This window comes from Pseudorasbora parva, chromosome 16 (assembly GCF_024679245.1).
Source record: "Pseudorasbora parva isolate DD20220531a chromosome 16, ASM2467924v1, whole genome shotgun sequence".
Classification (NCBI taxonomy): domain Eukaryota; kingdom Metazoa; phylum Chordata; class Actinopteri; order Cypriniformes; family Gobionidae; genus Pseudorasbora; species Pseudorasbora parva.
The window spans coordinates 24,653,955-24,667,229 of NC_090187.1; the positions used below are offsets into that span (position 1 = coordinate 24,653,955).

A 13,275-nucleotide genomic window follows, 5' to 3' on the forward strand; every position below is an offset into this window, starting at 1 on the left:
AAATGCTGTGACAAGAGCTGTTCATAAACAAATGCCCACACACCTCAACAAACTGAAGCAGCGTTGTCAAGAGTGGACCAAAATTCCTCTAGAATGATGTGAGAGAATGATAAATCAGGCAGAAAATTACTTCAAGTTATTGCTGCTACCGGCAATTGAATGATAGGGTGTCCTAACTTTGTCACCCATGGTTTTTCCATCTTGACTATTTTTGCTAAATAAATAATGAGTGTAATATGTCATAGGTTTTATTTTCCAAATGTTAAGACCTGCTAAGCACTAGATGATTTTTTATTATCTCCTGATACAGAAACCGTAGAATTCAATATGGTGACCTATCATTTTAACATGACTATAGGCCTAGTAATTCATTGTTTATATTTTGAATTTGCTTTTATTTTTATATTTTCAATTTTCATTTTAGTTTTAGTAATTTTATTGTGCTTTTGTCATTTTAATTTTTAATTTATTTTATTTCAGTTTTCATTTTAGTACTTCAACTTAGTTTGCAAGCAAAAGTTTTTATTTTGACACACATTTTGACTTTTAAACTGTGTGTGTGTGTGTGTGTGTGTGTGTGTGTGTGTGTGTGTGTGTGTGTGTGTACCGTCAGGTCGCTGCTCTATAATCTCTGACCTGCGTGTGATCACATTTGATGGGAATAATGTGGCTTTGTATGATATCGGATCTTACATTCTGGTCCACCTGCCAAGAGAGAAGATAGTCGGTCACATTGAGAAATGCCCGACCAGTGAGGTAAACCTATACTAACACTCCATGCTATATATATATATATATATATATATATATATATATATATATATATATATATATATTCTTATTTATGTGTCTGTTAAATGCTTTACTTTTCCTTTCAGAGTGTGAACTACATCAGAAGACCTGTAAGTGTATTATTAGATTATTTATGTTAAATGTTATTGATTATAATAATCATCCTAATCAAGGCAACAAGCTCGTTTTCTTTCTCGCTTCCTTTTAGACTCCCTCTGGTGGAACCTCTGGTCTGTGTTTTAAGAAGCTGAACATTACTACTCACTCGTACAGAATTATGATCAACCGCTTGGACAGAAAGGTAAACAAAGTCTGTGTAGTCATGAATCATGTTGTCCTAGACACCTTTTTTAGGGAATTTCCTACAGATTTTTAATGTAAGGAAATTATTAGCATATGATATCCTATACACTACATTTTGGGGTCAGAAAGATTTTTAAAAAATCCTTTTGAAAGAAATCTATGTTCACCAAGAAATCTCAAATCTCTTATGCGTTTATTTGATCAAAATACAGTAAAAACTATATATTTTGAAATATTATTACAATATTAATTAAATGTTTTCTACTTGAATATTTTTTTAATGCAATTTATTTCTGTGGTGGCAAAGGGGAATTTTTTGCATCATTACTCCAGTCTTCAGAGTCACATGATCCTTTAGAAATCATTATAATAGGCTGATTTGCTGCTCAATAAACATTATGAATAACTACTGCATCTTGTACATCCTCTTAATCATAGCGCGTGGAAGCATGAATATATTATTGTTGTGTAACAGTGGTTTGATATGACGCAGGTGTCGGTGAATCAGATTACGGCCCGGCTTCCTCTTACTAGACAGAACCTCCATATTGATGACACCGGGACAATGTACATCATTGATACACCTGGTGGGATCAACATAAAGTGGTACCACAGCACTGGCATTATGGTTCTACAGTACACGGCTCCTGATAATACCTCCACTAGGGGGCTCTGTGGTCAGTGTGTTGCACTAAAATTATGAAATCAAATATAACACAATTTCCTTTCAGTATCTGTGATCTTATTGTGCACAAATAATCAGTGCATGATTGTGTAAAATAAATTATGCTTTTTTAATCTTTTATCAATATGTAAACTGTTTTGTTGTTGCAACCAGATTTCATGGAGATAAATAATCCTACTTTTCACAATACAACCAAACCCAGATAATGTATGAATATTATTTAGTTTAATTCTGGAAGCTAAAGGTGTTCTTATTTTTCTTTGTTGCCTTTAATAATTAAACTGTTTTTGGTCAGTTGTGGTCATGTAAGTGTGTTTGATGTATTTTGTTACCAACATATTTTGTTTCCTTTGTCAGGATGTTGCGATGGTAATCCTGCTGATGACCTGCGCCTGCCTAATGGCACTGTGGTCCGTGATGTTGAGGACATCCCTATGTTTCTGCACGGGTGGATGGTGGATACGTCAGAGGATACAGATTACTTCCGCAGAGTGGGAGACAACTGCACCACCGGCAACTGCTCCAAATGTTTCACCATGCTCAATCAGAGACCTTTCTCTAGATGTCACCACAAGGTAGTACATCCACAAGCTTGAGGATGGGTATCCCATTTACATCTATTGCTTTTAATTTAAGCTCATTTAAATAATTATAGATTTATGTTTAAAACATTTTTTTAATTACTACAGATTAATGTTAACTCTAAAATCATATTTAGCTGGTTCAGATTTAAGTACTTAAATAAACATTACATTTTAAGTAAACAAAAGACGCCCAAGAGTTATACCCTCTTTATTCTTTTTTTTACCCCATTTCTTAACAATGTTATTATAGTTAAAGGGATAGCTCACCCAAAAATGAAAATGATCCCATAATTTATTCATCTTCAAGCCATCCTAAGTGTATATGACATTCTTTTTTCAGAAGAACACAATCAATAAAAAATGTCCTGGCTAATCCAAGCATTATAATGGCAGTGAATGGCAGCATAAAATTTGAAGCCCAAAAAAGTGCATCCATCCATTATAAAAGTATACTCCATATGGCTCCCGGAGGTTAATAAAGGCCTTCTGAAGTGAACCAATGTTATTGTGTAAGAAAAATATCCATATTTAAAACGTGATAAAGTAAAATATCTAGCCTCCACCAGACTGCCTTCTTCTGTATTCTGTATACAAGAAAGTGTAACATCTTTCACGGTTCAAAAAGCTTACACTACGTATGTCCAATGCCATCTTTGTGTCAGTTACACATTTTTTGTAAGTTGAATATGGAAGGCTGCCCGTAGAAGTTGGGAAACAAATTGTGAAAAAAACAGAATGCAATGATGTGGACGTTTCAAATTTCAAGATTTTATTCAGAATACAACACAGAGGACATATCAAATGTTAAAACTGAGTAAAAATATATCATTTTAAAGGGAAAATAAGTTAATTTTAAATTTCATGGCATCAACACATCTCAAAAAAGTTGGGACAAGGCCATGTTTACCACTGTGTGGCATTCCCTCTTCTTTTTATAACAGTCTGCAAACGTCTGGGGACTGAGGAGACAAGTTGCTCAACTTTAGGAATATGAATGTTGTCCCATTCTTGTCTAATACAGGCTTCTAGTTGCTCAACTGTCTTAGGTCTTCTTTGTCGCATCTTTCTTTTTATGATGCGCCAAATGTTTTCTATGGGTGAAAGATGCAGGCTGGCCAATTCCGTACACGGATCCTTCTTCTACGTAGCCTGGCTCTGCCCTCCTACGTACTTCCGCTCATTTTTCATTTTCCTTCAGTACTAGGTCTGGGACTGCTGTGTTTTCTTAGGTTTTCTCCGAACAAATTTTTACCGGTCCAATCAGCGAACAGAGGGAGTGGCTAAGAACAATGACGTTGATGTCATGCGCTAGTTTGAGTTGTAGTTCAGTGATGGCGGCGGAGAAAGATGCGAACGAAACCATTCATTCCGTTGTGGCACCGCTACCGAATATCTAGAAGTTAAAGCCAGAGCAAGAACAATCTTTGCTGGGGTTTGTTGGTGGCCATGATGTTGTGGCCCTCCTCTCCAACAGGGGGAATTCGGGAAAAGTCTGATTTTCCAGCTCGATCCCTTAGTGGTGAAGGAGTTGCTGTATTCTGACGGTAACTGTTTCTCCTGGGGTCGGAAGGTATTGCCATCATTTAAGTTACATGGACTGGTCCGTTATTTTATTGCCGTCCGTCTCTCACCACACATGTAAAAATCCCTGGCTGAGTTACCTACTGCTTTTGACAAACGCAAGGTCGTGCAGAGCACCATACGGTTGCTTTGCTGTTATTTGGATGCATTTCTAGACTTGTATTTCTTTAAAATGCTGGCAAGTATTTACAAGAGCAATATATTTCATCACCGCTCAAACAAATTAAAATAAAAGCACTTAAACATTTTAATTGGTGTGTTATTTATAGCAGAATTTATTATAATACCAAGCATATGACATTTTATTTACAGCATGCAATCATGTTACGGACCACGTGAGCAGCGCGTTCCCAATCACAAAACTTTCCCCTCCAAATGCATGAGTTTTACGGACCAAACATTAGTGATGGCAGATCCAGAGTGAATCAGGGCAGATCCAATAGTTTTAAACCTCAACAGAGAACCCGCCTTCGCGGAAAATAAACCCATGTCAATGGAGAGTGGCCAGGCTCTATGTACAAATGAAATGTACAAGAGTCTGGTAAGACCAGGCTATCTTCTACGCAGCCATGATGTTGTAATTGATGCAGTATGTGGTTTGGCATTGTCATGTTGGAAAATGCAAGGTCTTCCCTGAAAGAGACGACGTCTGGATGGGAGCATATGTTGTTCTAGAACTTGGATATACCTTTTAATATTGATGGTGCCTTTCCAGATGTAAAAGCTGCCCATGCCACACACTCATGCAACCCCATACCATCAGAGATGCAGGTTTCTGATCTGAGTGCTGATAACAACTTGGGTTGTCCTTGTCCTCTTTAGTCTGGATGACATGGCATCCCATTATTCAAAAAATAACTTTAAATTTTGATTCATCTGACCACAGAACAGTTTTCCATTTTGCCACAGTCCATTTTAAATGAGCCTTAGCCCAGAGAAAACGCCTGCACTTCTGGATCATGTTCAGATATGGCTTCTTTTTTGACATATAGAGTTTTAGTCGGCAATGGCGAATGGCAGGGTGGATTGTGTTCACCGACAATGTTTTCTGGAAGTATTCCTGAGCCAGGTCTGAAAACTTGGTAGATGATGATAACTTCAAACTCTTTGCAACTTTTCTCTGAGAAACTCCTTTCTGATTTTGTTCCACTATTTTTCGCCGCAGCATTGGGGGAATTGGTAATCCTCTGCCCATCTTGACTTCTAAAGCCCCTTTCACACTGCACGTCGGACCCGCAATATTCCCGGAACATTGCCGGGTCGCCTTCTGTGTGAAAGCAACCACGTCCCGGGATTGATTACCGAATTCGACCCGGGTCGGGGACCTAGTAATATTGCGGTATTCGACCCGGGACGAGCGCTATGTGAACAAAAGCCGAAACTAATGCCGCAACGTGTACGTAGTTGTCGTGCGACTCCTAGAGCTTGTTTTTTCAATAATACAACCCTGCAGTGCCAGAAGAGCTAGTCGGTGTTTTAAACGCAGAGAGTGTTTGTATACAAAAGAAACTAAAATTAAACAAGCAGAAATGTGCACAAACTGGACACAAGTCGAGACCACGGAGCTCCTTACTATCCGCGCTGAAGCTGAGATCGCTCGCCATTATACGTCACATCAGGATGTCACGTGTCAACTCGACCCGGGACCGTTACGGGTTGTGTGTGAAAAGTGCACATATTACGGTATTTCGCTGGCAGTGTGAATGGACCAAATCTAGCGACCCGGGAACAAATGCCGGGTCGCATTATCCGTGTATTTGCCGGAATCGCAGTGTGAAAGGGGCTTTAGAGACACTGCTACTCTGAGAGGCTCTTTTTATACCCAATCATGTTGCCAATTGACCTAATAAGTTGCAAATTGGTCCTCCAGCTGTTCCTTATATGTACATTTAACTTTTCCGGCCTCTTATTGCTATCTGTCCCAACTTTTTTGGAAAATGTAGCTCTCATGAAATAAAAAATGAGCCAATATTTGGCATGACATTTCAAAAGGTCTCACTTTTAACATTTGATGTTATCTATATTTATCTAAGTTTATGAGATTGGTAAATTATTGCATTCCTTTTTTATTCGCATTTGTACAGTATCCCCCCTGGGCTTCAGTTTTTGGGCTGCCATTTACTGACATTATAATGCTTGTAAGAACCAGGACATTTTTAATATATAACTCCGATTGTATTCATTTGAAAGAAGAACGTCATAAACACTTATGGTATTTTGCTAATATTCTGGGGGCATTTAGAAAAATTTCATCCCCACTGGATTGCTTACCCATGCAATTTGCCACTCACACTGTACATATGACATGACCATTTACTGAATTTCCTAATGCTATTTCGCAGGTTTCTCCAGAAAATTTCTGTGATAAGATATGGGCCGGTGACCTGCATTATAAAGAGCATGAGTGTGACTTTCTGGCTGCTTATGTGGCCATTTGCTACACACATCAGATCTGCTTCAGCTGGAGAAAAAGCAACTTCTGCCGTGAGTGTGTTTACAGATACTCTTTTCTCTGTCTCAGACTTTTGACTGGTAGTATTTTCATTCGGTGTTTTATATAGTTATGTTTGTTTTTACATTTCACAGCACTCAAATGTCCTCCTGGTAAGGAATATAAACCCTGTGTGAATACATGCAAGACCCGAACATGTCAGAACCGAGATTACTACGAGGAGAGCACCTGCTCTTCTATCAGAGAAGAGTGCGTTTGTAAAAGCGGTACCATCCTGCACCGAGCAGACTCTGCCTTCTGTGTCACCGAGGACCAATGCGGTGAGAATGCCATACTGTGCATTTGCATGCAAAATAAAGTGTTCTTATGGTAATGGCCTATGTTATGTCCATGTGATCAGTGTGTACGGATAACGATGGTGCTCCACATGCCCCGGGTGAGGTGTGGAACGGCTCTCTGCGTGGCTGCTGTCTGTTCAAGTGTCTGGAGAACGGTAGTGTGGTTCCTGTGGAGCCCGAGTGCAGTTATGAGCCTGCCCCGCTGTGTGAAAGGGAGGGAGAGTATGCAGTTGATGTGCTGGAGGAAGGAGTCTGCTGTCCCAAGAAGATTTGTGGTATAAACATATTAAACAAATAGATGTATGCCTCTCAAACATCAGATATAGTATAGTATCAACAATTTTTTAAATAATATGAGCTGGACGGCAATTATCTCTAATGCTATTATCAAATAATATACAGTATATATTACTGTTCAAACATCCTGTGTTTTTTTGGAGGGGGGAAATCATACTTTTATTCAGCGCTCTTAAACTGTTTTCAACACTGAGCCCCAAATAAGAGTTTCTTGAGCAGCAAATCATCACATTAGAATGATTTCTGAAGGATCATGTGACACTGAAGACTGTAATGATGCTGAAAATTCAATAATAAATTGAAAATGTATTCATAAGTGCCCTAGAATGAAAAATTGAATTCTGGCATAGTCTGGCATAGTTGAATAACAAGAGTTCAGTACATGGACTGATACAGTGAGTCTCAAACACCATTATTTCCTCCTTCATATGTAAATCTTGTTTGTGAAAAACACCAATGAAAAACAGGCGATTCTCGACATAACAGCATCTGTGACACAATCACTGGGGATCATTAATATGTACGCCCCCAACATTTGTATACGGCAGCGCATACGTCACGCAAAGTTAACGAAAACGACAGATCATTGGAAATAGATGTTTTGTTCGAGACTGTGCAGGGGACATGGGGACTTTTCATACCTTTCCTACTGAACAAAACTGTCAACAGGCATGTTTATCTTACCCTTAAATAATGGACATACCCAATATGTAGATATCAGAGAACAATTTAAAATATTGTTTCAACTAGTGGTGGGCCGTTATCTGCGTGCTGCGTTAACGTGAGACTCTTATCGGGCGATAAAAAGATAACGCCGTTAATCTATTCTCAAAGTTGGGTTGGGAGCTGGGTCTATATGAGTTTCCCAACCGGGGTGCTGTGTAAAAGGTGCCAGCACACTTGCACCGCAGTTCATCTCACATCTGATGACGAGTGACATCTTTAATATGGGTTGTAACTTAAAAATAATGCTTTATGTATGTTTCTGTCGATGAATACACATCCTGGCTTCTCAGTGATACACTACAACAACAGCGATAATAAAAGAAAAACATGGGCAAAACGGGTTCTCTTTGTAATACTGCCGTATGTTCGAATGTGAGCAGTCATTTCGCCGTCATCACCCGGGTGTGTGACGCGAAAGAGAATTTTTCTCTGCACTCATCCAAACTAATATCAAATATTGAGTTATATTTCAAGTCTTGCGCTTGAACGGACAAACACAAAAAGAATGTCACCATGTCCATCTTGATGAGTATCCAAGCAGACATAGTCTGAATATGCCTTAAATTAACTTTATACAGTCGAGAAAGACAACGCATATCCCTGTATTAGGTCTTAAAGTGGCAGTAGCCTTAACTGCTGTCTGTTTAATGTCAAACAAAAGATAAGGACGTCACTCACCGCTCTTAATTGAATAGTTTGTGTAAGTTTAATAAGGATTAAACTTTAATTTAAACAGTGAAATATGCAATTATTTTACATTTGATTACTTTATTCAATTTCTCTACCTAAAAAACCTACCCTGAAAAACCTGAAAAGCATTATTAATTTTCTTAGTACCTTTGCTCAATAGTATTTATTTGTGCTGCTGCTTGTATTTAAGTTATTTGTTCTTATTTTCTTTATTTTCATTTGACAGTAGTCCTTTTTTCCCTGAACATAGGAAATACAGAACCGTACCAAAACCATGAACCTAAAACCGTGATAAAAACCGAACCGTGAGCGATTTGTACCATTACACCCCTAGCGTAGCATATGTGAGACGGTAGCGCACACATTCTTAAAGCCTTTGGCAGAATTCAGATGAAAGACCATTTTAATCTAGATTGAAAAAAATGAATCTATGCCCACCTCTAGTTTTTCTAGGGCACCTTCAAATAAAAAGCAATTTGGTCAAATTAATGCAGCCGTCGTGAGCATAATAAACTTTTTTTTTAAACATTAATTTGTGTAGTCGAGTTTAGTCCATTGCTGCGTCCCAATTCGCCTACTTATACTACGTCCTAAAAGTATGTACTCTTTTTGTGAAGAAAAAGTATATACTTTTGAGTGTGTAGCAGAAAAGTATGCAAGCTTCGGGACATACTACTTCGCCATCTTTAACGGACTCTGTCGCTTAGTTACGTGCATCCCGTCACCGTTTATCTGCCCTGTCAATCATCGTCAGATTCGTCACAATTCAAATCCTCCACATTCAGTTTATTCTCCTGCCGTATCGGAGAGAAATGTAGCCACTCGTTGATCTGCCATTTGTGGGTCTTTAATGCAGAGACTCTCCTCATGTATTTACAGTTTAAATATAATGATGCATTTAAAAGTTAACGACCAAACGTGTCATTTCAAAAGTTCTCAATGCTGCTGCGGGTGAAATATAATGTGGACAACACTGAATAAATATATTTTTGTCAGGTTAAATATTGATAGTTGGTCACTCAAACCCCTTTATCTAAACTTCTCTACTTAACCGTCGAACTCGCACATCCGTCATGTTTGTAGTTTTTTAACGCTTTTTATCCGCGTTTGTAGTTCTAATCGAATCCTCGTCCAACTCGCAATGGGTTGTGGGCAATATCAGCCGTTAGAGTGCCCATCGATCCATACTGTGAATTCGGACCGGAAATAGTAAACCATCCGGGAATCTTTGGAATACTCTTTTCAACATACTACGATTTGGGACATACTAATTCTATTTTCGAATACTATTTAGGATGGATAGTATGCGAATTGGGACGCAGGGCATGTCTGTTTGTTTCAGGTCCATTTATATCCTAGTGTACTAAAAGTTAAAAATGAAATTTATGTCATTAATGACTCACCCTAATGTCGTTCCATACCTGTAAGTCCTCCGTTCATCTTCAGACACAGTTTAAGATATTTAATATTTAGTCCGACAGCGATCCGAATCATGAATCAATCCACTGATTCATGACCGTTTGAATCTTTATTTGAGGTTTGAAAACAAACGTGGAAGAGAAGACAATGCTGAATAAAGTCGTAGTTTTTGTTATTTTTGGACCAAAATGTATTTTCGACTCATCAAGAGATTCTAATTAACTAACTGATGTCACATATGGACTACTTTGATGATGTTTTTATTAGCTTTCTGGACATGGAGGGTATAGTGTGTATGCACTTAGATACGCTGTTGGTCTAAATATAAAATATCTTAAACTGTGTCTGAAGATGAACGGAGGACTTACGGGTGTGGAACGACATTAGGGTGAGTCATTAATGACATACATTTCATTTTTGGGTGAACTAACCCTTTAACAAAACAGTTTTGTATAAGATTTTTGCAAATGTTAAGATTTGATCTTTCTGTATCTACGTTATTTATCCTCTTTCTTTATCACCTTTCTCTATCTTTTTAAATATGTTTATTCATTTTATTTACTGTTCTTGTCATGAAAATTGCCTTTTATGCTGCACAAACAACCAAATAAATAATTGAACAAATCAAAATGCACATTTAAAAAACAGTATTTTTCTTCCAAGAAAATGAAAAAAAAATATGCATGAGAAAAAGCTTGTGTCTGTGTTGTCTGTGTGTGTAGAATGTAACCTCACCATCTGTCAGAGTGAAGTTCCTAGCTGTGACAATGGAGACAAGCTGGTGATTGGCTACAGCGCTCTGTCCTGCTGTCCTGAATACAGATGTGGTAAGAGCTCATGTAATTCATTCTTTGATTGGTTTTTTATGTGGTCAGTTGATAAGGCTCAGTCTTCTGATTGGTCTCTGTTAGAATGTGATCCGCTGGCATGCCTGAGTGTCCCTGCCCCGACTTGCAGAGAAGATCAGTTCCTGGTGGAGGTCAGAGGGGCACACGCCTGCTGCTACAGCTACATGTGTGGTAATAATACATTATAAATACTTTAGTTCATATAGGCCTATATATACCGATATATATATATATATAGATTACTAAGGTTAGTAAAGGTTTTGGTAAAAAAAAAATGAACAAAATTAAGACAATACATATAATTAATAATACATATTAAGAGGATTATTATTAATAATGATCAAACACTAAAATCCAAAATGTACAATATTAATGAGATTCTGTTCTAAAAGTTTTAACACTCTATGACGTCTGTATATTTATATAATTAACTATAAATATATAAAGATATACAAGTACTTATAATGCCTTAAAATATGCATTGTATATTTAAAAATAATTATGTGATATTATGGCATGCTGTAGTAATAATTTGCATATGTTTTGCAGTGTGCGAGTCCTGCATTGAACCTATACCCGTGTGTCTGCCTGGAGAGATACTGGCTGTGGATATGAACACCACTAATCACTGCTGTCCGCAGTATCATTGTGGTAGTTATAACAAAAAGTCTCTGTACTGAAGTGCCCAGTCATTTTGTGTGTCGTAATGGAACAGAGAAACATGATGTGCTTAAAGGCAGTGTCTTGATCTTTCAGTGTGTGATATGAGTCTGTGTCCTGAGCCCAGTGTGAGTTGTGCTCCTGGAGCTGTGATTGTGAAGAGACCCATGCCAGACAGCTGCTGCCCAGAGACACGCTGCGGTATTGGACACATGCACACTTACCTAGATATCTAAACTCTAATTTCTCTTTGACTTCATTTTGTTTTTAAGATAATCAAGATAATTATAGTAACCACTCAATAACCTTTACTCAAACCCTCAGGTTTATCTTTTGACATTTAAGTAAGCATTATTTTGGCCCTCTTTGTACTTTTATTCCTTTTGTAAATGTTTCTTGTTCTTATTTTGGCCCTAAAATAATTATATGGTTCTCTCTTAAAGTACAGCTAAACTAAAAACATGCATAAGCACATAGATACAGACACAATACACTATCAGGTACCATGCTATTGCCGTGTTTTGTGAACACGAATACCGTTCAAGCTAAATACCCATCTTGAGGTCATTGCATTGGTTACCAGTACCTTATAGAATTCATTTTTAAGAATTAAACCGTTGCATGGTATAGCCCTCTATACATTGCTGATCTTATTCATGTTCAGGAGTCAACGAGATCATTACGATATAATGTGCTAAATCTCCTACAGATTCCTAAATCAAAAGTAATATCGAAATTGACAGTAAAAACATTTATATTGTTGCAAAGATTTCTATTTCCAATGTGCTCTTTTTTTACATTATATTCATTTTCTATTCAAAAATATTAAAGTGGTACTTTAGCGCTGTGAAGATGAATCTGTATTTAAACCAAGCCTGCAGTCTCCCTCTAATTTACTGAAGCTTTCGCGCCTCGATCGCCCCCCGGTGACCGGTCCCAGTATAGCCGCCCCTCTGTGTTTTCTAATGGACGCGAGGCAAACTAAATAATAAAATTACACTTAAATAAAATTATTATTGAATTTTGTGCCTTCTAGACTGAGAAAAGACAGAAAATTTATTTTTGTCTCATGGGGATGAAAGACAACAATTCCCAGAATGCTTCGCAGCCCTGTGAGGCCATTCCCAAAGCCACCGCTACTGGATTACTCTGACTGAGTTAGAGAACAGACACTACAATTAAAAACTGAAAGTGTCTGTTCAATATAATGAGTGAGTCACCGCGCGAGTGTCACAGCACTGAGCACTAACTGCAGGTGTCAGATTACATTTAACATCATGAGCTGATGAGCTCTCGTGATGAGAGCTGAGGTAATCGCGACCACATTTGCGGCATACATTCACAACACGTGTTCAATCTGCCGCGTTTTCAGTTCAGGCCTTTGGAAGCTTAACTTTCATAGAAATTATTTTGAGAAGTTAAAACACTTACATTGCTCAGCATAGTTCAGTTTCCATGAGTGCCTGCAGCTGCGAGCTGAGCTCTGAGTGTGATCTCCCATCCGCCATGCGTGGGTGTAAAACATGCAGAAATGGCTCCCTCTGTTGGCTATAGTCTTTAGCCTTTGGCCAAAAATTCTTCCAATGAAGCAAATATCGTCAATTTGCGTCATCGGAGGATTTTTTCAGGAAATAAAATACATAAATCTCTTGTTTTAGGGGGATATGAGGGGGGGAACCACATTCATTTGAATATACTCCAGGGTTTCTACTGATACAAAGCCATATGCTAATCGCTGAAGTAACCCTTTAAGCAGCACAACTGTTTTCAACATTGATAATGATCAATCAAATAATTGTATTACAATTATTTCTGAAGATCATGTGACTCTGAAGACTGATACTGAAAATTCAGCTTCGCCCGTCACAGGAATAAATTGCGTTCAAATATATTGAAATAG

At 37.9% G+C, this 13,275-nt stretch overlaps 1 protein-coding gene across 2 annotated transcripts in view; it reads left to right on the forward strand.

Annotated features, from left to right (window-relative positions):
* Positions 1 to 13,275, forward strand: part of otogl (otogelin-like) — a 66,057-nt gene that overhangs the window by 41,952 nt on the left and 10,830 nt on the right. For both annotated transcript variants that reach the window (XM_067419985.1, XM_067419986.1), the window contains 12 exons: positions 614 to 756; positions 879 to 902; positions 1,001 to 1,093; positions 1,589 to 1,772; positions 2,138 to 2,355; positions 6,288 to 6,429; positions 6,532 to 6,717; positions 6,798 to 7,010; positions 10,590 to 10,694; positions 10,779 to 10,886; positions 11,265 to 11,366; positions 11,472 to 11,576. In XM_067419985.1, the coding sequence (XP_067276086.1) occupies positions 614 to 756; positions 879 to 902; positions 1,001 to 1,093; positions 1,589 to 1,772; positions 2,138 to 2,355; positions 6,288 to 6,429; positions 6,532 to 6,717; positions 6,798 to 7,010; positions 10,590 to 10,694; positions 10,779 to 10,886; positions 11,265 to 11,366; positions 11,472 to 11,576 (1,623 nt within the window). The remainder of the gene's footprint in view (positions 1 to 613; positions 757 to 878; positions 903 to 1,000; positions 1,094 to 1,588; positions 1,773 to 2,137; positions 2,356 to 6,287; positions 6,430 to 6,531; positions 6,718 to 6,797; positions 7,011 to 10,589; positions 10,695 to 10,778; positions 10,887 to 11,264; positions 11,367 to 11,471; positions 11,577 to 13,275) is intronic.